Genomic DNA, 27,782 nt, shown 5'->3' with positions numbered 1-27,782 from the left:
ATATAATTGTTCATAGTATTTCTGTAAAATAGCTAGTAATATCCTATTTTAATTTCTGGTTTTGAAAATGTGAGTCTCTCTTTTTCTTAATCTAGTAAAGGTTTGTCAATTTCATCGATATTTATCTGAGAATAAATTTTGGTTTCATTAATTTCCTCTGTTGTTTTTTATTCTCTGTTTCTCCCTCATGTAATCTTTGTTATTTCTTCCTTATGCTAGCTTTGGGTTGCTTGCTTTTCTTTCTAGTTCCTCAGTGTATACAGTTAGGTTATTGATATATTAGTTTGCTAGGGCCACCATAACAAAATACCATAGGCTTGGTGACTTAAACAGCAGACATTTATTTTTTCATAGTTCTGGAGGATATAAGTCCAAGATCAAGGTGTGACTAGGTTGGTTAACACTGAGGCCCCTCTCTTGGGCTAGCAAACGGCTGGCCTCTTGCTGCCCCTTCACATGGTCATCCCTGTGTGTGCACGTGTCCCTTGTGTCTCTACATATTCCCTGCTATTTTTTTAATGTTTAGTTTTGAGAGGGAGGGGAGGGGCAGAAAGAGAGAGAGAGAGACAGAGAATCTGAAGCAGGTTCCACACTGTCAGCGCAGAGCTGACACCTGTCTGTAACTCACCAACCAGAAGGTCATGATTTGAGCTAAAGTCAGATGCTTAACCGACTGAGCCACCAAGCTCTCTTCTAAATATCCCCTTCTTATAAGGACACCAGCCAGATTGGATTAGGGCCCACTCAGATGGCCCTTTTAATGTATTCATTTTAACATATTCACCTTTCAAAGCCCTGTCTGCAGACATAGTCACATTCTGAGGTACTAGGGGTTAGGACCTCTATGTGTGAATTTGAAGGGGTGACAGTTCAGCCCGTATCACCATTCTTTTACTTTCAATTCTTTTGTGTCTTTCAATCTAAAGTGAATTTCCTGTAAATAGCATGTAGATCAATCATTTAAAAAATCCATTCTACCAATCTTTGTTTTAATTGGACTGTTTAATCCATTTACATTTAAAGAAATTGTTGGTAAAGAAGGACTTAGTTCTGCCATTTTTGTGTGTGTGCTTTTTTTTGTTCAATTCCTACATTTTTTATTTATTAGATTATTTTATAGTGTATCGCTTTGATTCCGTTTTTTCCTTGTATGTATATATTTCAGTTATTGTAGTAGTAGTTCCCTTGTGAAATATAATTAACATTTTGAACTTATAACATCCTAGTTTGAATAACACCAATTTAGTTTCAATAGTATACAAACACTGTGCTCCTATACAGTTTTGTCCTTCTCCCTTTATATTGTTATTGTCCCAGATCACATTCCTATACATCGTGTGCCCCTTAGCATAGATTTATAATTACTGTTTTATACATTTGCCTTTTAAATTGTAGTTGAAAATAGAGGAATTACAAACCAAACCTGCGGTAATACTGGTTTTTATATTTACCTGCGTAGTCACTACTTTTTTTAATTTTTATCAAAAAATTTTTTTTTCTTAGTCACTACTTTTATCAGTGTTCTCTATTTCTCATATGACTTTGAGTTCTTGTCTGGTGTTCTCTCATTTCAGTCCAATAGATTCACTTTAGCAATTCTTGTGAAGCAAGTCTACTAGTAATGAACTCCTTCAGTTTTTATTTATCTGGAAATGTTTTAATTTCTCCTTCATTCTTGATAGTTCATCTAAGAAAGAATTCTTCGTTGAGAGGTTGTTTTTTCCTTTTGGAACTGAATATGCCCTTTGGCCTCCATGATTTCTTTTTTCTTTTTTAAAACAGGAGGTGCTTTTTTTGTTTTTATTTTTTTGTTTTAGTAAAGAGCGAGACTATGAGCAGGGAGAGGGACAGAGGGAGAGAGAGACAATCTTAAGCAAGCTCTATGCTCAGTGTAGAGCCTGATGCAGAGCTCAGTCCCATGAGTCTGGGATCATGACCTGATCCCAACCAACTGAGCCACCCATGTGCCATGGCCTACGTGATTTCTGATTAGAAATCAGCTGTTAATCTTGCTGAGTATTCCTTGTATGTGACAAGTTACTTGTCACTTGTTGCTTCTAAGATTGTCTTTTTTTGTGTGTTTTGACAATTGGATTATAATGTGTCTCAGTTCTTTTTTTTTTTTAATGTTTATTTATTTTTGAGACAGAGAGAGACAGAGCATGAACCGGGGAGGGACAGAGAGAGGGAGACACAGAATCTGAAACAGGCTCCAGGCTCTGAGCTGTCAGCACAGAGCCCGACGTGGGGCTCGAACTCACGACTGCGAGATCATGACCTGAGCCGAAGTCGGCCGCTTAACCGACTGAGCCACCCAGGCGCCCCATAATGTGTCTCAGTTCTACACATCTCTTTGAGTTTATCTTGCTTGAAGTTCCTTAGGCCTCTTGGATGTATGTATTCAAATCTTTCATCAAATTTAGGAAGTTTTCAGCCATTATTTTTTCAAAAATTTTTTGTCCCTTTCTGTCTCCTCCTGGAACTCCTCTTGTGCGTACTGTTGGTATTCTCAGTAGTGTCCCCCAGGCTCATAGGCTCGGTTCATATCTCCTTTTTTTTTTTCTTTCTTTACCTGACTGAATAATTTTGAGTGCCTTATATTCAAAGTTTTTTGATATTTCTTCTGCCAGCTCAAATCCTTTTGGCTCCTGTAGTGAATTTATTATTTTATTTTTTATTTATTGTATTTTTCAGCTCTAGGGTTTCTATTTTGTTCCTTTTCATAATTTTGATCTCTTTTTTGCCATTCCCTATTTGTTCATAAATTTTTTTGTGTGGTTTCCTTTAGTTCTTTGTCTATGATTTCCTTCAGCTTATTAAGCATATTTAAGATAGTTGATTTAATGTCTTTGACTAATATTTCCAATGTCTGGGCTTCCTTAGGGATGGTTTCTAATTATTATTATTTTTTTTCTGCGAATTGGCTTTACATACTTGTTTTTTGGTATGTTTTGTATTGTTTGTTGAGGACTGGACATTTTGAGTATTAGTATGTGAACTCTGGAAATCCGATTTTCCTGCTCCTCAGGGATTGCTGATTTTTGCTTGTTGAAGTTTGCTGTCATCTCTTTAGTGATTTTTCCAAACTATTTTTCAAAGTGTATTCCTTGGAACGTGTGGTCATTGAAGTTTTTATTCTGTTATCTCTACAGCCAGCCAGTGACTTGAAGATTTTCTTAAAAAAAAAAAAAAAAAAAGTCTGTCCCTTTAAATCTTCCAATAGATGCTGTCAGGGGAAATTGCTACAGTTCTAGAAGGCCAGTCTCCACCTGTCTCTCAGAGAGCTGGTAGACTGACCGAAATGTTCTGGAGGACAAGGACCTTACTGCTCACACTGGCATCAGCCAACCACTCCAGGAATGGTGGCCGCTAATCCCACAGCTGCATGGTGGGGTGCGGGCTGAGGAATGGGGCATGGCAGCTGGTTCTCACCCCTCCACACCCCTACCAACAGTTGGTGACCTTTTCCTTTATCATGCACTCTCCTGGTTTTTTAAAGTTCAAGTTCCAGAGTTTCAATATTGTTGACTCTGTGAGTGTTCCGTTTCCAACTGACAGTTGTTTTTGTTTGTTTGGTTTTTAGGGTTATTTATTTATTTTGAGAGAAAGAGAGAGGGAGAGAGAGAAGGGGAGGAGCATAAAGAGAGGAAGAGAGAGGATCCTAAAGAGGCCCTGAGATGTCAGCGCCATCGCTGAGCCCCTCTTGGGGCTTGAACTCACGAACCATGAGATCAAGACTGAGGTGAAACCATGAGTTGGACACTCAACCGACCGAGCCACCCAGTGACTGCTCTGACAGTTGTTTTGATGAAGGGACTGATCCCTAGGGCCTTCACTCCACCATTTTGCCTCATGCCCTTCTGAATCCCTCCTTTTAAATTTTTGTTTTTTTCCATAACTCACTTTGAGTTTCTATTACTGGCATCTGAGAGATGGCAACAACTGTAGCAACTGCCATGCTTGGTGCTATGTATTTTTCAGACTTAAAGATGATTTCATCCCTTTCTTTGGAGGGGAGGCTGAAGTGTACAGAAAAACCATATACAACAAGGATTCGAGTGATCAGTGACAACCCTAAGGATAAGCAGATGAAGTACCAGGGGAACTTCATGGAAGGGATGATTTTTTGACCTTGGGGTAAAGGATGAACCTCCTATAGAATTAAAAGAACCTCATCTAAGGTCTTTGGCCCTCCGTTGACTCCAAGATCCACAGACAGTTCTGGTCCCTGCCTTGATCACCTCCTGCTTCTCATGCACAAGGGAGGGCCTGGTACATGGAAGGGGGTCAATAATTTTTGCTGAAATTTAACTTTGTTTTATTGAAGGTGTTTTGGGGTGGCTGATGTTCACCTGGATGAGTGATTATAATTTGAAGGATTTTAGATGGATAGAGGAAGTTTCCACTGTCAGCTTTTATACTTGTGTCACCATCATTCTTCAAGCCAACCCTGAGGCAGGTATAGCTCTAAGACTTGTTGTACAGGAGAATGAAACTCAGCAGGTTAAGGGTCTTGCCTAAGACTTGTCAGCAGGCAAGTGGCAGAGTTGGGACCATAGCTTGGGTCTGTCTGGGTTTTACAGTTCAAGTTCTTCTGCTGTTACTTCTGAGAGCTCTTAGGACTGAGTGAAGGAAGCAGCAAATGTTCATGGAATGTCAACCAAGTCCCTGTTTTCATGGAGCTGGTGTTCTACTGTGAAGAGATGGTAACTAGTATAGAAGCAGATAAAATTGGTAATCCTAAAAAGGGATAAGTGCTATGAAGAAAATTTAAAAAGTGAGGTGCTGGAGGATGCTTGGAGGAGAGGGGAGGGTCTTCTACAGACAGGATATCAGGGAAGCTTTTTTATTTGAATTGAGGCCTGAGTGATGCAAAGGAGTAGACCATGCAACAATCCAGCAGAAGTATTGCAGGCAGCAAGATCAGCCAGTGCCAAGACCCCAAGGCAGGAGAAGAGCGAAACCATTATGGTTGGTATGAGTGGCAAGGGGGCTTGCAAGGCAGTTAGAAAGGTGGGTCAAATATAATACAGAATTCTAGTAGGACATCTGGATTTTATTCTAGTTGCAGTGAGAATTCATGGAGGGCTCAAGCAGGGAGAGTGATATGATCTGGTTATTTTTAAAAGCTCCTTCAGGCTGCTGAGCTGAAAATAGATTGGGGGTATATGAATCAGAATCTTTGGCTGCTGGTGACATAAAATATGATGCAAACTGCCTTATCCGTCAGAAAATTTACTGGCCTCTTTAACCAGAAGTGCAGAGGTAGTGTAGACTTCAGAGCTGGCTGATTCAGCCCTGAATCCAGTGCTGTGATATAGTCAAGAACTCAAGTTCTGTCTCGGCTCTGCTGACCACAGACTCAACTTCACTGTGAGGCTAAGAGGTGTCCGGGTGGTTTTACTAGAGCTGAAATACACAGGGCCATATGCCCTGTACTTCCCCACCAAGGGATGGATAGATTTTTTTTTTTTTTTTTTTTTTTTTTTATGGAAACACTTCCAAAGAATGAGGGAGAACTTTTTCAGAAGCCTTCAGGAAATCTGTTTGTGAAGTATCACATGCCTTTTCTGGAATCAACTATTTACAGGGAAAATGCATCATGCCTTTAGACTGGAGCTGGGGTGGGTCAGCTTCCCAAAGGCACAGGAACTATGTGGGCTAGGGTAGACCATGTGAAGGAGGGGAGATAGACAAAGGGCAGCTGACAAAGTCCATTACAGGGGCAAGAGTGGAAGCAGGGAGGCCAGAGAAGAAGCTACTGAGGTAGGTGAGGATAGAGAGATGATGGTGGAGATAGAGGAGGTGGTATGAGAAACATTCCGATTCTGCCTCTTTCAGAGGTGTTGACGTTGAATATGCAGTGAGGAAAAGAGGAATTAACATATACCATTTGCCCAAGTTTTCCTTGCGTCTTTCTTTGAAGCAAATGGAAAAAGGGTGTATCTGGACTGGAGAGCTGGCCAAGAGAAAGGGAAGAGAAACTGCAAGAAGGCATACAAAGGTGTAAACGGCAGATACCCCTCAGCCTACTCCCATCTGTACAACGCTAAACAAACAGGATCCATCGCTACTGTTAAGAACTGGAGCAGAGGTGGTGCTTAGGGCATGGCCAGTTCCGGCTAGGAAGCATTAATTGGGTGCCTACTGTGTCCAGAGGCTGTAGGAGAAACAGAGCATAGTTCTGAAATAAGAGAAAAAGTGTGGGCTAAGTTATCCTTGAAAAAATCTCTTAAGTAGTCCAAACATAGCACTATATTAATATAAGCACAGTAATTAATACACACGCAAAACATAATTGCATATTTTAATTCATTAAACAGGCACAGGAAAGAGTTGAACTTGCTAAAATTAAATTATGTTCTTACACAGCAGCTTTGGTTCTTGAATTAAGCTTCCACCGCCAGATGCAGCGCTAAACGACTGGAAGACGAAGGGGACACAAGGCTCACCTCCAGGAGCACTCACTCAGCGTGGATCCCGGATAGAATGAAAGCTTCCAGAGGCTGCAATGCAGCGCAAACCTCGCGGGGTAAGCCCGCCTCAGCCGCGTCACTCCTGCACCACGTGACCCACTAGGGGGCGGGGCCAGGGGGGGGCTCCGCGCGCGCTTCCCGGCGTGCCGCGCGGGGCGGAGCGAGGGGCGGAGCCTACGGGGGAGGCGCGGAGGAGGCGCGGCCGCCACAGGACGCCTGTCTCGGCCCGGCCACCGGACAGGCGCCTCCGGCTCTCACCGGCCCGCCTGCTGCTTCGAGCCCGCGGCGGCGGCGGCGGCGGGCGGCATGCGCGTGTGAAATGCGGCCGCGGGCAGCCGGGACGCGAGCAGCGGCCGCCGCGGCAGCGGAGAAGACAGGCGCGGCCTCCTCAGCGAGGGGCACGCAGTGCATGAGGGCGAGCACGCGGGTGCTGGGCAGCCGCCGGCCACGCCGCCTCCATAAACATTTGTTTAGGACTTGTTCGCCCCGCTGAGGTCCCGGCGCCTCCACCATGGAGGCCCCGGCCGACCCCGGGTCCCACGCCTCGGCCTCGGCCTCGGCCTCGGCCTCGTCCTCGGCCGCGGCGCCGCTGCGCGCCCCGGAGGTGGCGCGGCTCCGAGAGGAGCAGGAAAAGGTAACAGGCCGCGCTCCGGGCCCCGCGCTTCCGGCGGTGGTCTCGGGAGGCGCCCGCTCCCCGGCACATCCTCGGCGCCCGGCCCCCCCAGTCTGGGGCTGGGGCCCTCCTCGGGGTCCGCTTCCCCCGCTCGCCCCGGCGGCCCCCTCCTTCCCGCTGTGGGCCGCAGCCCTCTGGTCCCGGGTCCAGCTCGATCCTGACCCGGTACCGGGGAGGAGCACAGCCTCCAGGCTTGGAGAGAGAAAGTGTTGGGAGAAACTTTTGTCACGTGCTTTTGTTGTCTTTTGTCTGGAGCCCTTTGACCTTCAAGGGGAGGGAAGGGATGGGAAAGAGGGAGGTGACTATCCCTTTAAGTTGCGTATCAAAGTGAGTTTTTAGACCTAATACAGACAGCAGTGCGTGGGAATTTTTTGGTTTGGGGTACGCGGTCAATGGAGGGCTCACCTTATTATCTTCTTAAAAATCGTTGCTAAAATATATACACATTGTTGCTCCTTATCAGGTTGCACGCAGTGATGAACAACTTGGTTCAGTGTTGGTCAAAGTGGAACGCAATTTTTTTAAATTTTAACTTTAATCGTATAATAAGTTTTAATCTGCCAGTGTAGGGAAGAAAATTTTGCATTTCCTAGTGGGATTGTATATGAAGAAGTATGCCCGATTTAAGAAATACGGTGTTGTTTAATTTCAGTATTTTTTCCTTTGGATTTTGTAGCATTTCAGGTTGTCAGTGTCTCCAGAAAGTTTGAAATTCTTACTTTGAAAAGCAATATTTACTTAAAATGTCTTATGTCTTCTTGAGAGTATCATGGCTAAAAGGGTTAGGAAGTTGTTTCAAAAGTGTAAACAGTGGGAATCCCTAACTTTTTCTATTGAACATTCCTGTATGAAAGTAACTACTTGCATAGGTATACAAATATACTCAGTTCATCTAGATGAGGGGCTTTTCACAGAACCTAAAAAAAATCCTGGTTTGCTTGGAAACCACCTGTTAGGATGAACTGTGGGGATCTTTCCTACTTTGTTCTGGTTCTAAATTATTTTATACATTGAATTTCCTTTTCTGAGGGCCATTTTCTTCTTTTTTTGTGTGTGTGTTTTTTTTAACATTTTTATTTATTTTTGAGAGAGAGAGAGAGAGACAGAGCACGATTGGGGGAGGGGCAGAGAGAGAGGGAGACACAGAATCTGAAGCAGGCTCCAGGCTCTGAGCTGTCAGCACAGAGCCCAACAGGGAGCCCAACACCCAACAAGGCACAGAGCCCAACTCACAGACCGTGAGATCATGACCTGGGCTGAAGTCGGACGCTCAACTGACTGAGCCACCCAGGAGCCCCATAGGGCCATTTTCTTCTAATGTCATGTACAACTGCTGGGTTTTAAACTTGGCTTTTTTTTTTTTTTTTTTAAATCCAACAAGTATTGTGTTACTTAAATTATAAGACGTTAATAGATCATAATTTTTCCTTTTTGAAGAGAAAAAGAAGAAAAGACAGCCCTTCTTGAAATTAATTTGTTCATTTTTGGCAAAATTATTTCCATTTTTTGTTTTTTTAGGAAATTTGAAACAGACCCTCAGAAGATGGTGTTCCCATTGCCTTTAGTCTGGTCTATAGAGAAATTACTCTTGTCTCTTTCATAGTATAACACATGCATAATGCTCACTTGATATGTTTCCTTCCATTTGTCATTGTAAAGAGAGATCCTTAGTTTTATTCTAATGTTAGTGTGGCTGAAATACAAAGGATACATTTTGGGGTGCTCTGAACAGCTTTCTGGTATAGTATCTAGTTATATTTGAAAACTGTCTTTTCAGTTACAGGCCTGTAGGAATCTAAATAACTATTTTCAGTAGACATTGACTATGTTACCAAATTACTTTTCTGTATTATGTTAATGTTTTGGCAGTTAAAGTAAGCATGTGCATGTGTGTAATGCGTGTGTAAAATTCCCAGTTGATAAAGCCCTTCTGTAAATAGACTACACAGTATTTTACAGGACTTGCTTCAGTGAACAGTAGACCCATAATGCCACAAAATATCCTAGTTAGATAGCTATACTTCAATTATAGTTTAGTATAGGAAAACTGTATATAGTAAATATTCAGTTATTTTGTGAGGGACTTTATTTAGGCTTTAAGACCAACCCAGTTAACTTAGTAAAATAGAAGTGTTTTGACATTCTTGGAATGAAAAAGGGAAGAATGTCATTGTAGCTTTATATTTGTGTGGCACTTAGTACTTTTTTTTTTTTTTTATCGTTTATTTATTTTTGAGACAGAGAGAGACAGAGCATGAATGGGGGAGGGTCAGAGAGAGGGAGACACAGAATTGAAACAGGCTCCGGGCTCTGAGCTGTCAGCACAGGGGCCTGATGCGGGGCTCAAACTCACGGACTGCGAAATCGTGACCTGAGCCGAAGTCGGCGTTCAACCGGCTGAGCCACCCAGGCGCCCCCTTTTTTTTTTTTTTTTTTTTTTTTAATATAAATCCAGTTAAATGTGCTTTAGGACTTGGGTTTTTGCAGTGGTTTTCCCAGTGTGACAGAGAATTAACATCTGAAGAAAATGACTTGATTTTTTTTTTTTTTTTTTTGGTACCTAGCTAGTAGGCTCTAGATGCAGAGGAGAGAAATTAATTCATTACATACAAGGATACTTTAGGCTTAGGGCCTTATTTTCACTGGGAGCCTTGGTTGAGAAGACTGTTAGGTAATATGGCTTAAATGTTGCTCGTCAGGTTTTTTTTTTTTTTTAATTAAAAATTTTTTTTTAATGTTAATTTTTGAGAGAGCAAGCGAGCACGAGTGGGGAAGGGGCAGAGAGTGACGGACTCACAGAATCCGAAGCAGGCTCCAGACTGAGCTGTCAGCACAGAGCCCAGTGTGGGGCTTTGAACCCATGAACCCTGAGATCATGACCTGAGCAGAAGTTGGTCGTTTTTAACTGATTGAGCCACTCAGCTGCCCCCAAGTTATTTTTAAATTCAGCTGAGAAGTGTAACTCTCTCTCTGTTTTCCCCTCATTTATACTTTGGAACACTGAGTAACAACGACAAAATTAGTGACTAAGGAAAAAAAACAAAGGTGGGGGATGCGTAAATGAGCCCCAGTAAATGACAACATCTGTAATAAATGGACAGGATCAAATATTTGAACATTGTTTTCATTTATAGCATCAATGCTGAAACACTTTCAAAAACATTTAAAAATTAAAAAAAAATCTTTTTATTTATTTTTGGGAGAGAGAAACAGAATGCAAGCAGGGCTCGGGGGTGGGGGGGTGCAAAGAGAGGGAGACACAGAATCCAAAGCATGATCCAGGCTCCGAACTGTTGGCACAGAGCCTGATGAAGGGTTGGAACCCACAAACTGAGATCATGACCTGAGCCGAAGTTGGACGCTTAGCTGACTGAGCCGGCCAGGCCCCCCAAAAACATTTTTTTAAAGTTAAAACCTGTTAAAACTTTGATTTAGCCAAAAAAGATGCATACAGAAAGGTCCCCTGCAGCTTTGTTTATAATAATGAAAAAACTAAAAATCCAACATTAGGGGATTGATTAAATAAATCATGATACGTATGATGAGCTTTTATGCAGGCATTAAAGATTATAGAGCAGTATGAATAGTGTGGTTATAGTTATGTTTATATGTAAGTATTCACAGTTTATATAGGGAAACACCATTAAATGTTTTAAAAACAATTTCATTTCTTATTTTAGCTAAAAGTGAATGAAATTGGTTGAGATTTTAGCGCTTTGAATAAAGGCTGTTGATAAAACTTACTTTAATTGCAATGAGAACTAGGATGTTGTATCTTTAACTGCTGAATACTTTTCTGGGCCTGAAAAGTAACTCTTGGCTTGTTTGAACACCGGTTCATATGGTTATTTCTTGGTTATTTCAGAGTTGATAGATATAATTTATTCAACATCTATTCCCAGTTGATTTCCTTTTTTCATTTTTCCTTGGAGGTTTTAGTCTTAATTCTCTGTCAGAAGATTACAGGGACAAGAAAGAACTTCGCTCATCTTTTTTTTTTCTTCTTCTTTTTCTTTTCTTTCTTTCTTTCTTTTTTTTTTTTTTTTTTTTTACCAATGTTAGTAAAATATTTGGTGGAAAAATGTGAGCTACTTAGGAGCTTCTCTAGACTGACCTATGCCATAAAAGTTCTGATTCAGGACTGTAGTGGGCTGTTTTTGTAGGGAACTTTCCTCATACTCAGATCTTCTTAAATCTGGTTCTGTCTTAGAATTGCATTATGTTGAAATTTTGGTTTCTTTGCTAAGGTGATATTTCCACAATATCTGCATTTTATATTTCCAGATCTTATTATCTTTTATTAGCATAATTCCTGAGATTTTATTGTAATGTGAAAAAAGTGGTATATAGTATTATTTTCATAGGTTTATTTGTTGGATAATAGTAACTTTGGAAAATTGATGAGAATAATATTTATTATTTTGCTATAATTACTGCTGAGTGGCTCATATAATTGTCAATTGGAGTTTGGAATAATTTATTCTTTCCTGATATAAAACCTGGGTTATTAAATGCATTAACACTAAATATCTCAAATTCTTAATAAAGTGGAACAACTAATTTAACTTAATGGAGGGTTTTCGTATTTCTTATGGTAAACAACTGCATATAGTTTAAGAAACTGTCAGTCATGTACCTCATACAACAGCTGTTCTCTCCACGCCCAGAATCCAAGCATATATTTTTTCAACAAATACTGAGCACTTCTACATGCCAGGCATATATCCTCCACATGGGAGACAAGTACCTACTATATGCCATCTTCTGCTGAGGACACAGTAAGAAACAAAAATAATGTCCTTGCTTTCATGGAGATTACATTCTAGGCATGGAAGAGGCCCATTTAAAATGTCAGATGGTTTGTGATAGGTAAGGCTAGATAGAAGAAGAAAGTTTTGGTAAGGGAGGGTATTTTGGAGAGGAGTTTCTAGTCAGGGACAGTCAGCTCAGAATGAGTCCAGGTGAGTTGTAAGGATTTTGGTTTTTATTTTTGTGAGATGAGAATCGTACTGATCTTAAATTATAAGCATCTGTTTCTCATGTGTGAAGAAAGGGTGCGATAATGGGATTGTGGGGTTGTATTATATATAATATAAAATAAATTCTTTGTGTGCTAGGCGTTGTGAAAGATGTTACAAATTTGATATTAGAATCTTCATGGACTCTCTTAATTTTTCAGGTCAACGATTTCGGTTGTTTGTACAGTTTTTGCCCTGAACTTTCTAGTGGGGTATTGGTCTTCAGTTCTACTTATAATACTTGTTTTCTAAAGTGGTGATACCAATTTACATTCCTTGTCAGCAGCAGGTGAAAGTTCCAGCTGTTGCACATCCTCATCACCACTTGGTACTGTTTGTCTTTTTCATATTTGCTAGCCATTCATATTTGCTAACCGTTGATCACTTTTTCAAATATTTTTTGGCTACATGCTTTTCTGTTTATTTTTGGTAAAATACCTGCTATCTCTTGTCCATTTTCAGTTGGGATGTGTGCCATATTTTAATTGATTCATAGCGGTTCTTTATGTACTTTTGATATGAGTGCTTTTTAGGAAAGTTTTGTAAATTTCTTCTCTAGTCTGTGCTTGACTAATACTTTATACTGGTGTCCTTTGATGAAGAGAAGAAATTCTCAACTTTATTTATTTATTTTAATACAATTTATTGTCAAATTGGCTCACATACAGTGTGTACAGCGTGCTCTTGGTTTGGGGGTAGATTCCCGTGGTTCATTGCTTACATACAACACCCAGTGCTAGAAATTCTCAATGTTAAAAAAATGTTTATTTATTTATTTTTTGAGAGAGAGCGCTTGCACGCTCCAGCAGGGGAGGGGCAGAGACAGGGTGAGAGAATCCCAAGTAGGCTCTGTGCTGTCAGCATAGAGCCCCAAGTGGGGCTCGATCTCACGAACCATGAGATCATGACCTGAGCTGAAATCAAAGTCAGATGCTTAACCAACTGAGCCACCCAGGTGCCCCAGAAATTCTCGGTTTTAACAATCCTTTATTTTTATTTTATTTTTTTTCAAAGCTCTTTATTTATTTTGAGAGAGTTTGTGGGGGAGAGGCAGAGGGAGTGGAGGAGAGAATCCCAAGCGGGCTCCACATTGCCAGTGCATAGCCCTATTGTGACCTCAGCCAAAAGACAACTTTGGTTTTAGTCTTTTGATAGTTATTAATAAACATTATGAAACAGTATTTCAGGAGGGGAAACTTTTTTTTCATTATATTAGACCTGTCCAGATTGGAGTACAAGACAAGAATAGTTCCAAAACACTGGTGGGGAAAGGGCAGAGAATGTGCAGAGTCTATGTTTGACCATAACTGATTGGTTTTGTCTTCTCGTCTAATGTTTTTAGTATGGATTTAAAAATCTTTTAGCTTGTATCATTCTTTCCTTCGTATCCAGATTGGTGAATTAGTCTGCCCGATGGCAGTTTTTTCTTTTTTAAGCTACGACTGTTTATTTTGAAAAATTGTAAAAACAACAGGAAGGTTGAGAGAATAGAGTCATTAGTAATATTTTGTACCATTTGATTTTTCTTTCTGTGCCTTTTTTTTTTCTTGTTAAACCATTTGAAAATAAATTGCAGACATCATCACGCCCCTAGTACTTAAGCACATATTCTTTCAGAACAGGGTCATTTTCCTACATAAATATAGTATCTTATTTTCACACCCAAGAAATGAACGTTGACATACAATGTTATTTAACATACTCACATTTCCTTAGTTTTTCTAAAAATGTTTTTTATAACTCTTTTTCCATCCAAGATTCAATCAAAGATTGCATTTGGCTGTTTTTATCTCTTTAGTTTCCTTCTACAGCAATCTCCTTGCTTTTGTCTTTATGAAATTGGTGTTTTTGAAGAGTTGATGACAGTTTTCTCATAGAATGGCCCACAATTTGGAGATGTGCAATGAATATAATCATGAAAACACAACATTAAGCATTTTTGGTTGGATACTACATAGATGATAACTTCTCACTGCATCACAGCGGGAGACACGTGATGTTACTTTATCCCATTGTAGGTGTTGCTGATTACTTAAGGTGGCATCTACTAGATCTTTCTACTATAAAACTACCTGTTCCCTGTGTAAGAAATAAGTGCTTTAATGGTAGTAATGCTTGAAGACTAAATATCCTGTTCCCTCACAGCCCTTTACCATGGATGATCCTTGCCTGAATCAGTTACTATATTAATGTTAGCAGATTGGTGATTTTCTAATTATATAGCTGGCATTTTTCTGTAAAGAAGAGAGCCCTTCCCCCCTTTTAGCATTACTATAAACTTTTGTGTGTTTTTTTTAAATGTTTGTGATAATTTGTCATTATTCCTTCTGATGCTTAAATTGTCCCAGTTTGTCCAGTGGAAGCCCCTTTCAGCCAGTTCCTGCATCCCTTTGGCATGTTCCATAATTCCTTGGTCATTCATTACCCTGCTTTTGGGCACAAGGTATTCCAGGCTTACCTTGTAGTTTTCTTGCCTTAGTCCTGAAATTGACTATTTCTTCAAAGAACCTTATTTCTTTTTAATGGGAAATGCTTAGAAACCAATCAAGATCAGGGCCCCAGTAGTACTCATCATACTGGGATATTATTTCATCAAGGCTTTTCAGTGGACAGTGCTAAGGAAATACATTAACCTTTAGTATGCCAGGAAAAATAGTCATCATCTTTTGCATGTCCCAGGTCCAACAGATCCTCTTAACTTTTTATTTCTTGAAGTAATTTTCACAAATGATATATAGAAGTAAGAGTAAGGGATAGTGAATAACAATTTTACTACATTTTTTTTAATTTTAGCTAAAGAGAGAGAGAATGCGAGAGAAGGGCAGAGGGAGAGAGAGAGAGAGAGAGAGAGAGAGAGAGAGAGAGAATCTTAAGCAAGCTTCATGCTCAGCTCAGTGTGGAGCCCAACGAGGGGCTCGATCTCATGAACCACGAAATCATGACCTGAGCCGAAATCCAGAATCAGACACTCAACCAGCTGAGCTGCCTAGGTGTCAAATACTACTAGATAGTTTAATAAGAGTTTAAACATTGTGGTTCTTTTTGTATTAAATAAGTTTTGGTATACAGAGATCATAAGAGATTTAAGAATAGTGCCACATGTCCTTTTAGAAAGGTAGGATAGTCCAGGTTCTTGCTGCCTGCTATATTAAGTGATGAAATTCTTGTTGAATGACAAGAACTGGATGGGAATGCTCTATTTTCTTTGTGTTCTTGGAAGTGTATCATTGTTCATTCATTGATCCTCCCCCCCTTATTCAAGTCAGTCATCCTTTATTCATCATCCTCTATATTTAAATATGTATAATTCTCTTTCCAGTTTGCATGGTCTGTTCTAGGACTTACAGAGACACAAAAATGAGCCATTACATAATCCTTGCTTTCAAATTTTATTTCCAGTGCTGTCAATGCCTTCCCCTGCCCCCCTGTCCCCCTACCTTCCTGGTCCCCCTACCCAAGTCTCTGACCTCAAGAAGCTTTAAAAACTTGGAGTGAAAAAATTTACTGACCTTTTATTCTGGCAGTCTTACTTATTGTGATGAAATATATATATAATAAAATTTTCCATTTTAACCATTTTAAATGTACATTTCCATGGCATTAATTACAATTACTGTTAATGCAACCATCACCACTATTTGCAAAACTTTGTCAACACCCCAAACAGAAAATCTGTAACTATTAAGCAATAACTCATTCTCCCCCTCTCTTGAGCCCCTAGTTACCTCTAAGCTACTTCCTGCCTATATGAATTTACCAATTCTAGTATTTCATAGAAGTGGAATCATATGTCCTTTGTCCTTTGGTGTCCTTTGGTGACTGGCTTATTTCATGTAGCATGTTTTCACAGTTCATCCATGTTATGGTGTGTATTACAACCTCATTTCTGTTTAAGACTGAATAATATTCCATTGTACATATATACACAACATTTTGTTTATTTGTTCTGTTGATGAAATATGGATTGTTTCTACTGTTTTGCTGTTGTGAGTAACGTTGCTGTGAACATTGGTGTACAAGTATCTGAGTTCTTGTTTTCAGTTCTTTATGGTGTATACCTAGGAGTGGAATTGCTGAGTCATATGGTAATTCTGTGTTTAACTTTTTGAGGAACTGCCAAACTGTTTTTCATAGCATTTGCAAAATTTTACATCAGCGATGCATGAGGTTCCCTATTTTTCCACATCCTTGCCAACACTTATTTTCCATTGTTTTTGATGATAGCTATCCTAATAGGTGTTGAGATATCTCATTGTGGTTTTGATTTGCATTTCTCTAATAACTAAGGATGCTGAGCATCTTTCCACGTGTTTATTAACCATTTGTATGTCTTCTTTGGAAGAATGTCTGTTCAAGCCCTTTGCCCCTTTTCACGTTGCATTATCTTTTTGTTGTGTTGTAGTTCTTTATTCTAGGTATTAAATCCTTATGAGCTATATCATTTGCAAATATTTTCTCCCATTCTATAGGTTGTCATTTCAATTTCTTGATAATGTTCTTCGTATGACAGTTTTTAATTTTGATAAAGTCCAGTTTATCTTTTTTTTCTTTTGTTGCTCATGCTTTTAGTGTCATATTTAAGAACACATTGCCAAATCCAAGGCCATGAAGATTTATAGCTGCTTGCTTCTAAGAGTTCTGTGGTTTTAGCTCTTATATTTATATCTTTGACCCATTTTGATTTAATTTTGTATGTTGCCCATTGACTGTTGAGTTTGAGAAAATTTAGGATGTTGTTATCTGAAGGTTCATAATCTAAGATTCAATTTATATTATAATTTTCACTATCATTTGTGTACAGTTGTGCAAATAGGGTGGCCACTAACCACATGTAGATGTTAAAGTTTAAAATTCAAATTAATTAAAGTTAAATGAAATTTAAAAATTAAGTTTGTTAGGCGGATTGGCCACATTTCAGGCGCTCAGTAGCCACACATGGTTGCATTGGACAGTGCTGATTTTGAAGCTTTCCATCATCAAAGAAAATTCTACTGGACTGTGCTAGTCAAGAGAGCTACTATTTTTAAAATTTGTATTCTAATTTGTTTAATAATTGTGAAATGTCTTCCTGTGTCATCTTCTCCTTGCCATTGTTGGCAGAAAATGAAAATTTCTGAATTGTCAACTATTTTCAAAACCAAAAAACAGACTACAAAGGTAGTATCTCTAGTCTTTTATACCTTTTTAAAAAGATGATGCAGTACTTTGGACAATACAATAGGCAAAGTGAAGGATGGTTTTTCACTGTTGATTACAGTATCCTTCTAGGTGATTTCATCATTTTTTTCATTTTTTATTATATAGTTCTTTTTCTTAAAGCATAGTTAGGAATTATAATCATGAAGTACAATTACTAGGGTGATGAAATAACAAGACGTAGGGAAAATACAATCAGTAGGATCCCATAATGTATCTTAGACTTATAAAAAGGTTTGCTGTACTCGTATAATAATTATAAGATAAAATGAGTTGCATTCTTTTTGTTTTACTAAGCGTATTTTCTCTATTTTTTGCAAAACCTCTAAAGTCATGGAATGTCAATCTTTGCAAATAATTAGAATTACTTAAAAAAAAAGAATTGTTCAGTGGATCCTGATGCTTTCCATTCAGATCCATTACCACAGGGTTCTTCAACTTTCTGCAAAATCTATATTTGAATCTCCCTTCTTCCGCAGTAAAAACCTTGGTCCTCAACAACGTCTGCATTTATTCATTTGCTCTGTTCTACAATATACACAAAACAGTTTTTAGAACTGCTACATTAATACCACTGCCAACAGCAAACCTATGAAGTGAAGTTCAGGATTTCTTTGCAGTTCCATTTGTTCTTATAGAATTAACCACGTTGGCATGTAGAGTTAGGATACTGATCTCAAAGGTGCTTGAATTACTACTGCTTTTGCTGTGCAGTTATCTCTTGGATTTGATGTACAGTTTCTATCTGTATTGAATTTTAGTGTTTGCATTTTTATCAGTTTGATTTAATTTTGTTTTATGAATACATAAAACATCTACGTGGTTTAAAATCACCACTGTATCGAAAGGTGTACTGAAGTAATTAATTCTGTTCTTCTACCTATCCCAATTGATAATCATTTTCAATAATTTTTAGTTTATCCTCACTGTGTTTCTTCTTTGAAAGTAAATTTTAAAATATACTCTTATCTCCCTTCCCATCTTTCTACATACAATATAGCATGTTATATTTTACCCCTTGTTTTTCTCATTAAATTTTTACCTAGGAATTACTCGCGTTCATAGAGATCTTCCTCATCATATTTTATGGTTCATTGTGTGGGCATAATATCCGGTATTCAGCTGGTATCTTTTTGATGGACATTTGGTGGTTTTCAGTCTCTTGATAATGCAAAAATGTTTCAGTGGATCACTCTACATATGTTGTTTCTCATTTGTGAAATGATTTCGTATGAATTCCTAGAGGTGTAATTGGGTCAGAGGATAAATTGGTTTAGCTTTATAAACTATACTTCTATGCTAATCAGTTTAACTTAAAATATGAAGTAAATAGAGGTAAGAGGACTAGCAGAATAAGATGTTCAAAAGCTAGAGAACAGTGTGCTTAGTTTCTGGTGATCTCCACTGCCATTTTCAAGGTAATGGTTTCTTACCTGGAGGCAGTAATTCCTCGCTGGTCTTGGTGACTCCACTCTTGCTCCACTTCTACTTGTTTTTGAGAGCTGTCTTTTTTTTTTTTTTTTAAACAATGTAAATAGAATTTTGTCATTTTATCATTGTAAGTCCGATTGTACTTAGAGTAAAATCCAGGGTCAATAAAATGTGATTTGAGACCTTTGTATTGTCTGATGTTTTTAGGTTCATTTCTAGGTACTCCTCACATACTTACTGTACTTTAAGATGATGACCTGAGTTTTGGGGGGCAGAATACCCTAAATATGTTTTTAAAATAATACTGTGTTTCTTTTAAAGAAATCCTAATACAATATAGCAAAAAACAAACAAAAATCTTGTTTAATCTATGGATTTGACCATTGTTCCTAAGCCTTTGATTTCTTTATTTTATGAATCGAGTAATATTAAAGTAATTGCAAATTGATGCTTTTTTCTAGGAACAAAAATACAAGACTGAGTTTTGTGCCAGACACTGTACTAGAAACTGGGATACATAGGGTATTTTTTCTGCCCTCGAGGGACTTATAAATCTGTAGGGAAATGTGTTAAAACATAATACAATGTAATAATTTTCTCTAATTCTTTGCTCTTCATTTGCTTCGCAAGCTACTAGAAGCTAGCCTCTATCTTTTCATTGAAATTACTCTAGCTAAAGTTACTGTATTTCACTTGCCAAACTCAGTGAACCCTTTCTGAGTTCTGGCCATACTTGACCTCTGTGCTTTACTGGAAACTTTAATTGCTCCCTGGTAAACTATTGAAACTGTGTACCCTAGGAACTTTTGTGATTTTGCTTTTTTTGGGTCTTCATTACTACTTTGTCTCTAGTTTCTTCATCTGATCCTTAAACATCCTGTACTTTTCATTTTTGGCTGTCCTCTCTTTTTACTCCACCTGTCCTCTCTCATATAGTTCTGTATGCCTTCTCTTGTCCAGACCTGTTGCCTTTTGGGCAGCTTCCCTTGAATGGCCCACAAACTGCTCAATCTTATTTGCTAAAATTGAATCGATCTCCTTTGTCCCTAATCTACATGTACATCTTCATCCTAGTTCTCAGAAACCCTATTTAAACCAGAGCCTTTTTAGCCTGCCCCGATCCATCTCTTTAATACTATGAATTTACTAAGATCTTGTCAATTCTTTGTGTGTGATAACTTGTATCTTAAGGGTCCATTAGCATATCTTTTTTTTTTTTTTAATTTTTTTTTTCAACATTTTTTATTTATTTTTGGGACAGAGAGAGACAGAGCATGAACGGGGGAGGGTCAGAGAGAGAGGGAGACACAGAATCGGAAACAGGCTCCAGGCTCCGAGCCATCAGCCCAGAGCCTGACGCGGGGCTCGAACTCACGGACCGCGAGATCGTGACCTGGCTGAAGTCGGACGCTTAACCGACTGCGCCACCCAGGCGCCCCGCATTAGCATATCTTAATTAGGCTCTTATTTGAAAAGTAATGTCACATTTTCCAGTTAAAGGTTACTATTTTTGCTATTTTCAGTCTTTTTTTTAGCCTTCTGATGTTACCTAATGCTTTTATTTTTGAAGTTCTAATCTGTGAGCAAAATATTTCTCTTTCTCGTTATTTCTCATGCCTTTAGTTTTGAAGTTCTAGTCTGTAAACATAACTATTTCTCTTTTAAACTCTATTAGCTTTATTTTACTTTCCTTTTAGTTATTATCTTAGAGATTATAATATGTAACATTTACTAACTGTAGTCTACTTTAAATTAGTAGGAAATTGTTCATTCATCTTCTGAAATTTTGTCACTTATGAAATTATTCAAATAATTTTTTGATAGGTTAATTTCATTAACCCTCTCTCATTTGTGCTATTATCACATTTACCTCTACATATGTTTTTATGCTCTAAAATGTTAGGATTATGGTTTTAAACATTGTTTTTCATTTTTATTTAACTCTAAGCTGGTAAGTTCTCCCCCACCCCTGACACTTTTAAGATGCCATCACATTATCTTTTGATTTTCTTTCTTCATTTCTGTTAGTCTTCTGTCAGTCTTAATTGTTTTCTTCTCTGAAGAATTTGTGTATATTTTTCCCCTTATCTACTTGAGGATTTTTCTCCTCATCTTTTTTCTGTCCTTTGCTCTGTATGCCAATTTGGATACCTTCTGTTGAGCTGTATTCCTGTTCACTAATTCTCTGTTGTTATGTATCTAGTCTGCTAGTAAACCCATCTACCAAATGCCTAGTGACAGTTATTCTGTTTTTTATTTACGTAACTTGTGTTTTCACATTATGTGGATTCTAGGCATCTAGAATTGATGTCTCCAACCTTCGCTCTATTTTCATGAGTATGTTTATCATAAAGTGTCTTAATAACTGCAATATGTAAATCAAATGAGAGTCTGTTACCATTGTTTATTTTTGCTCTTGGTTTCTTATCAGCTGCTCCTGTTTTCATAGGCTGCCTTGTAATTTTTGATTGGATGACAGACATTGTAGAAAAGTTGTAGGGACTGTAGATGATGTTATCTTTTCAAACATTATTAGTAAGTTTTCTTTTAGCAGCCAGTTGAAATTCTTTTGGTCTGTTTGAATTTTGCTCTTATTCCTAGCATGTAACACTTATTTCTAAGGCATAGCTCTAATTCCATACAGAGTATGTCTCCTTCATAAGTTATGTGATCATATATATGTAATTCTGTTTCTCTTCTATTTCATTTCATTGGGTCATTTGCCTATACTGGCATGAATACCACATTTTCTGGCTAGGTCTTGATACCTAGTGGTAAATTCCTCTAGCTTTGTCTTCAAAATTGCCTATACTGTTCTTGAACCACAGCTTTATTTTTTTTTCAAGTTTATTTATTTTGAGAGAGAAAGAGAGAGAGAGAGAGAGAGAGCATGTGTGGGGGATGGACAGAGAGAGACAGAGAGGGAGAGAGATGGAGAGAGAGAAAGAGAGAATACCAAGCAGGCTCTACACTCTCCGTGCAGAGCCTGACATGGGACTTGAGCTCATGAACTGTCAGATCACTAACTGAGCTGAAATCAAGTTGGATGCTTAAGTGAGCCACCCAGGTGCCCTGAGCCTTTGCTTTGTTATGAATATTTTAAAATCTTCTTTTTAATACAGAGTAACCTGCCTAGGGTTTTGCTTGGAGTGCACTGTATCTAAATATTAATTGGGGGACTATCAACATTATTGCGCTGTTTTCTAACCCATGAACATGTTATATCTTTGTTTACTTAGTTCTTCTCTAACTTAGTATTGTCTTTTTTTAGTATCTAAATCTTGAATGTATTTTAGATTATCCCTTGATATTTGTTATTTTTAATTGCATTTTATGATTTATTTGGTGTTCGTGTTTTACTGGTATATAGTCTCATACTTGATTTTTGTATATTGACTGTTAAATGTATATTCTGATACTATATGTGTAATATGTACAGGCATGTGCATGTTATCTGAATAATAGCACTTTATTCTCTTTAGTTGTTCAGGCTTTTATTTTTTGCCTTTTGAATGATCTGTAGCACCTTTAATATAGTGTTGATTAAAAGTAGTGTTAGTAGGCTTTCTTATCTAGTTCTGCATATCAGGGGAACAGCTTTAAATATTTTATCATTATAAATGATGTTTACTGTAGGCTTTTTGTAGATAATCTTTATGAAAATAAGGAAGTGTTCTCCTGTTCCTACTTTGCTCCTTTTATCATGAATAGGTGTTGAATTTTATCACATGCTTTTTTTGTGTTTTGAGATGTTAATGTGGTGAGTTAGTTTGATTTTTTAAAAATATTGAAACACCATTGCATTCCTGGAGAAAGCCCCCTGTTTTGTGTTTATCTTTTCATATGTTGTCCAATTAAATTTCTTATTATTTTGTTAAGGTATTTTGTTTCTGTGCTTATGAGGGTATTGGTTTATAGTTTTCTATTTTTCTTGTAATGTTCATGTTTGGTTTGGGTTTCAGGGTTATGCTAGCCTCATAAAATAACTCATTTTTGTCTATTTTACATAAGAGCTTGTGTACCGTTGGTAATGTTTTTAACTTAAGTGTTTGAAATAATTCGTCAGTGAAGCTGTCTGGGCTTAGTATTTTCCTTTCATGAATATTTTAAAATATGGTCTTGGAGTGCCTGGGTGGCTCAACCTCAGCTCAGCTCATGAGCTCATGGTTTGTGATTTTGAGCCCCACGTCAGGCTCCTGCTTTGGATCCTCCATCTCCCTTCTCTGCCCCTTGCCCACGTTTCTGTCTCTCTCTCCTTCTCTCTCTCAAAAATAAACATTAGGAAAAAAAAAAAAACCCACCACAATCTCAGTTTCTTTGTTAGTAAAAGGACTATTCATATTTTTCCGGAGTGGCTACACCAGTTTGTATTCCCACCAGCAGTGCCAAAGAGATCCTTTTTCTCCACATTGTCACCAACATCTGTTGTTGCCTGAGTTGTTAATGTTGGCTATTCTGACACGTGTGAGGTGGTATCTCATTGTGGTCTTGATTTGTATTTCCCTGATGATGAGTGAGGTTGAGCATTTTTTCATGTGTTGGTTGGCCATCTGGATATCTTCTTTGGAGAAGTGTCTATTCATGTCTTTTGCCCATTTCTTCACTGGATTATTTGTTTTTTGGGTGTTGAGTTTGATAAGTTCTTTGTAGATTTTGGAGACTAACCCTTTATCTGATATGTCGTTTGCAGATATCTTCTCCCATTCCATTGGTTGCCTTTAGTTTTGTTGATTGTTTCCTTTACTGTGCAGAAGCTTTTTATTTTGATGAGGTCCCAATAGTTCATTTTTGCTTTTGTTTCCCTTGCTTCCGGAGATGTGTTGAGTAAAAAGTTGCCGCAGCCAAGGTCAAGAGGTTTTTGCCTGCTTTCTCCTTGAGGATTTTGATGGCTTCCTGTCTTACATTTAGGTCTTTTATCCATTTGAGTTTATTTTTGTGTATGGTGTAAGATCATTTTTCTACATGTCGTCCAGTTTTCCCAGCACCAGTTGCTGAAGAGACTGTCTATTCCATTGGATATTCTTTCCTGCTTTGTCAAAGATTAGTTGGCCATACATTTGTGGGTCCATTTCTGGGTTCTCTATTCTGGTCCATTGATCTGAGTGTCTGTTTTTGTGCCAGTACCATACTGTCTTGATGATTACAGCTTTGTAATACAGCTTCAAGTCCAGGATCATGATGCCTCCAGCTTTGGTTTTCTTCTTCAAGATTGCTTTGGCTATTCGGGGTCTTTGCTGGTTCCATACAAATTTTAGGATTGTGTGTTCTAGGTCTGTGAAGAGTGCTGGTGTTATTTTGATAGGTACTGCATTGAATATGTAGATTGCTTTGGGTAGTATTGACATTTCAACAATATTTGTTCTTCCTATCCAGGAGCATGGAATATTTTTCCTTTTTTTGGTGTGTCGTCTTCAATTTCTTTCATAAGCTTTCTATAGTTTTCAGTGTATAGATTTTTCACCTCTTTGGTTATGTTTATTCCTAGGTATTTTATGTTTTTTGGTAAATTGGAATTGATTCCTTGATTTCTTTTTCTGTTGCTTCATTGTCAGTGTCTAGGAATGCAACTGATTTCTGTGCATTGATTTTATATCCTACAACTTTGTTGAATTCATGGATCAGTTCTAGCAGTTTTTTGGTGGAATCTTTTGGGTTTTCCATATAGAGTATCATGTCATCTGTGAAGAGTGAAAGTTTGACCTCCTCCTGGATGATTTGGATGCCTTTTATTTCTTTCTTTGTGTTGTCTGATTGCTGAGGCTAAGACTTCAATTCTGTCTTTTTAAAGGAACAATTTTTAACTTTTAATTTTTCTTCTGTATGTTGGCTCTCTACTTCATTGATTTCTGCTTTTATTCTTCTTTTTAAAAATTTCCTTTTGGCTATAATTTTTTTTAGCTTTAAAATTTTTTAAATTTATTATTATTTTTTAATGTTTTTATTTATTTTTTAAGGATAGAGAGAGACAGAGCAGGAGCGGGGGAGGAGCCGAGAGACAGGGAGACACAGAATCGGAAGCAGGCTCCAGGTTCTGAGCTGTCAGCACCAGAGCCCAATGCAGGGCCTGAACTCATGAACTGTGAGATCATGACCTGAGCCGAAGTCCGACGCTCAACTGACTGAGCCACCCAGGTGCCCCTTTTTTTAGCTTTAAAAAAAAATTTTTTTTTAATACTTATTTTTGAGAGAGAGACACAGAGCATGTCCTGGGGGAGGGGCCAGAGAGAGTGGGAGACACAGAATCCAAAGCAGGCCCCAGGCTCCAAACTGTCAGCACAGAGCCCAACGTGGGACTTGAACTCAGGAACTGTGAGATCATGACCTGAGCTGAAGTTGGAGGCTTAACTGACTGAGCCACCCAGGTGCCCTTCTAGCTTCTTAACGTGAAAAGTAATAGAGATGAAAAAGTCATTGATTTTTGCTATTCTTTGTAATGTATGCACTTTGAGTTTTAAAATTTTCTCTAATCATTACCTTAGGTACCCCATACAGTTTGCATATTATTTTCATTATCAGCCATTTATATATTTTTTTGATTTCTGTTGTGATTTGTTCATTGGCCCATGAGTTATTTGGAAATCTGTGCTTTAATTTCTTAACATTGAATATTTTCTACTTTTCTGTTGATGTCATATTTACTTCTGTACTGGTCAAAGAACACAGCTTGCAAAACTGAAATTTAAGACTTGTCCCATGGCCTACTATATGATCTGTTTTAGTCAGTTTTAGTCAGTGTCCCATAATTTACTTGGAAAGAATACGAATTCTGCAGATTTTGAGTTTCATAATTTTGTTAGCTCAAGTTAGTTGAAAGTAGTGTTCAAGTATTTTATTATATCCTTGATTTTTTTTTGTTTGTTTGCTCATTCTGTCATTTTTGAAGAGACGTGTATTGAAATCTCTTCTAACTAGGGTTGTGGATTTATATTTTTCTTCTTCTTTTTTTAACCTTTGCTTTACACAGTTTGAAGTTCTGTTGTTTGGTGCATACAAATTTAGGACTGTAATAAAAATCTCTAGTGATGCTTTTTGCCTCCAAGTCTCTCTTATTGAATATTAGTATGGCTACGCCAGCTTATTTTGGTTTTGTTTCTTTTCATAACACATCTGTCTTTTAACTTCAATCTGTTGGTGTTCCGTCTCTTTTAAATAGCATTTAGTTGTGGTTTTACAACTTCAGTCTGGATACCCTTTTCCTTTTATCTAGGATATTTAGTCAATTTCTGTATAATGAAGTTATCGAAGTATTTTAGTTTCATTCTATCACCTTTGAACTTTTTATTTTTTAAAAATTTTAGTAGACTACGCATAGCAAAATCATTTAAACCAATTTTAAGTGTACATTTCACTGATGTTAAGTACATTCAGATTGTTGTGCAAACTATCATCACCATCCGTCTCCAGAACTTTTCTTTTAATGTTGTAAAGCTGAAATTATGCATTAAAAAATAACCCCCTATGACCCCTTCCTCCATCTGCTGGCAACTACTATTTTACCATCTGTCTTTGAATTTGACTACTCTAGGTAACTCACGTAAGGAATCTTACAGTATTTGTCCTGTTGTGTCTGGCTTATTTTACTCAGCATAATGTCTTCAAGGCTTACCCATATTACAGTATATTTCTGGATTTCTTTCCTTTTAAAGGCTGAATAATATACACATTTTATTATTCGTTCATTCATTGATGGACATGTGTTGCTTTCAGCTTTTGTCTTTTGTGAATAATGCTGCTGTGGACTGAGTGTATAAATATGTTTGAGACCTTGCTTCCAGCCCTCTTGGGTGTATACCCAGAAGTGGAATTGCTGTATCATAAGGTAATCCTGTGTTTAATTTTTGAGAAACCACCTTACTGTTTGCCACAGTGGCTGCACCATCTGACATTCCCACCAACAGTGCACAGTTTAGTTTTTCTATATCCTTGTCAACACTTGTTATTTTCTTCCTTTTCCTTCCCTTTTTTTTTCTTTTTTTTTTTCTTTCTTTTTCTCTTTTCCTTTCCTCCTTGCTTCCTTTTGAGCCATCCTAATGGATGTGAAGTGGTATCTCATTGTTCTTTTTTCTGCTTTTTTGGTCTTCCTTTGGTTTAATCAAATATGCCATATTGCATTTTTTTTTGTCTATGAGCTTCTTTGTGATACATTCTTTTTTTTATTATGGTATGTTAGTACTATATCTGTGTTAGCATTAAATATACCATATACTTGTGTTCTTTTTTACTAGGGTAATTTTTCCTGGAGGTCACAACACGAATTCATTTATTCATCCCATCCCTTGCAGTATTGCTTTCATGCATTGTGATTCCATGTGTTTTATTTTATTTATTTATTTATTAAATTTTTTTTTTTAACGTTTATTTATTTTTGAGACAGAGAGAGACAGAGCATGAATGGGGGAGGGTCAGAGAGAGGGAGACACAGAATCTGAAACAGGCTCAAGGCTCTGAGCTGTCAGCACAGAGCCCGGACTCGGGGCTGGAACTCACGGACCGCGAAATCATGACCTGAGCCGAAGTCGGCCGCTCAACCAACTGGGCCACCCAGGCGCCCCTGATTCCATGTGTTTTAAACACGACAGTACTTCATTTAAAATTGTTCGATGTGATTAATATTGACATACCTTTACTTTCTGAAATTACCTCTGCAATTGCTCTTTAATTCTTTCTGCATTTATGTTGTTTTCAAAAGTCACTGTAGTATTTTTCCCCTGGCTTTATTGAGATGTAATCAACATATACTGTTGTATAAGTTTAAGGTGTACAACTGTTGATTTGATACTTACATATCGTAAAGTGATTATCACCTTAGCGTTAGCTGACACCTCCATCACATCATCTAATTACATGTAGTGTTTCTTTAGTGAAAATTTGCTAGTGAAGAATTCTTTTTCTTTGTGAAAATGTTTTTAATTTTTCTTCATGTTGAAAGAAAGATCTGTTTGCTGTAGACTATGTATATGGATTTTCAGTTATTTTTTTCAGTGCTTT

The 27,782-nt window shown here is 37.9% G+C and overlaps 1 protein-coding gene across 2 annotated transcripts in view; it reads left to right on the top strand.

Moving 5' to 3' along the window:
• Positions 1 to 6,407: 6,407 nt before the first annotated feature.
• URI1 (URI1 prefoldin like chaperone) overlaps positions 6,408 to 27,782 on the top strand; it is an 82,626-nt gene continuing 61,251 nt past the window's right edge. The window contains exon 1 of one of the 2 annotated variants that reach the window (XM_019423299.2): positions 6,408 to 6,532. In XM_019423299.2, coding sequence (XP_019278844.1) covers positions 6,512 to 6,532 — 21 coding nt within the window. In that variant the 5' untranslated portion in view covers positions 6,408 to 6,511. Of the gene's footprint in view, positions 6,533 to 6,642; positions 7,111 to 27,782 lie in introns of those variants that run through there. The other variant, XM_019423297.2, reaches the window with a different exon arrangement.

The sequence above is a fragment of the Panthera pardus genome, unplaced genomic scaffold (genome assembly GCF_024362965.1).
Source record: "Panthera pardus isolate Hobbes unplaced genomic scaffold, ASM2436296v1 HiC_scaffold_18, whole genome shotgun sequence".
NCBI classification, from domain to species: Eukaryota; Metazoa; Chordata; class Mammalia; order Carnivora; family Felidae; genus Panthera; species Panthera pardus.
The sequence above is the reverse complement of the archived record's forward strand: the minus strand, read 5'-3'. Positions and strand labels throughout refer to the sequence as shown.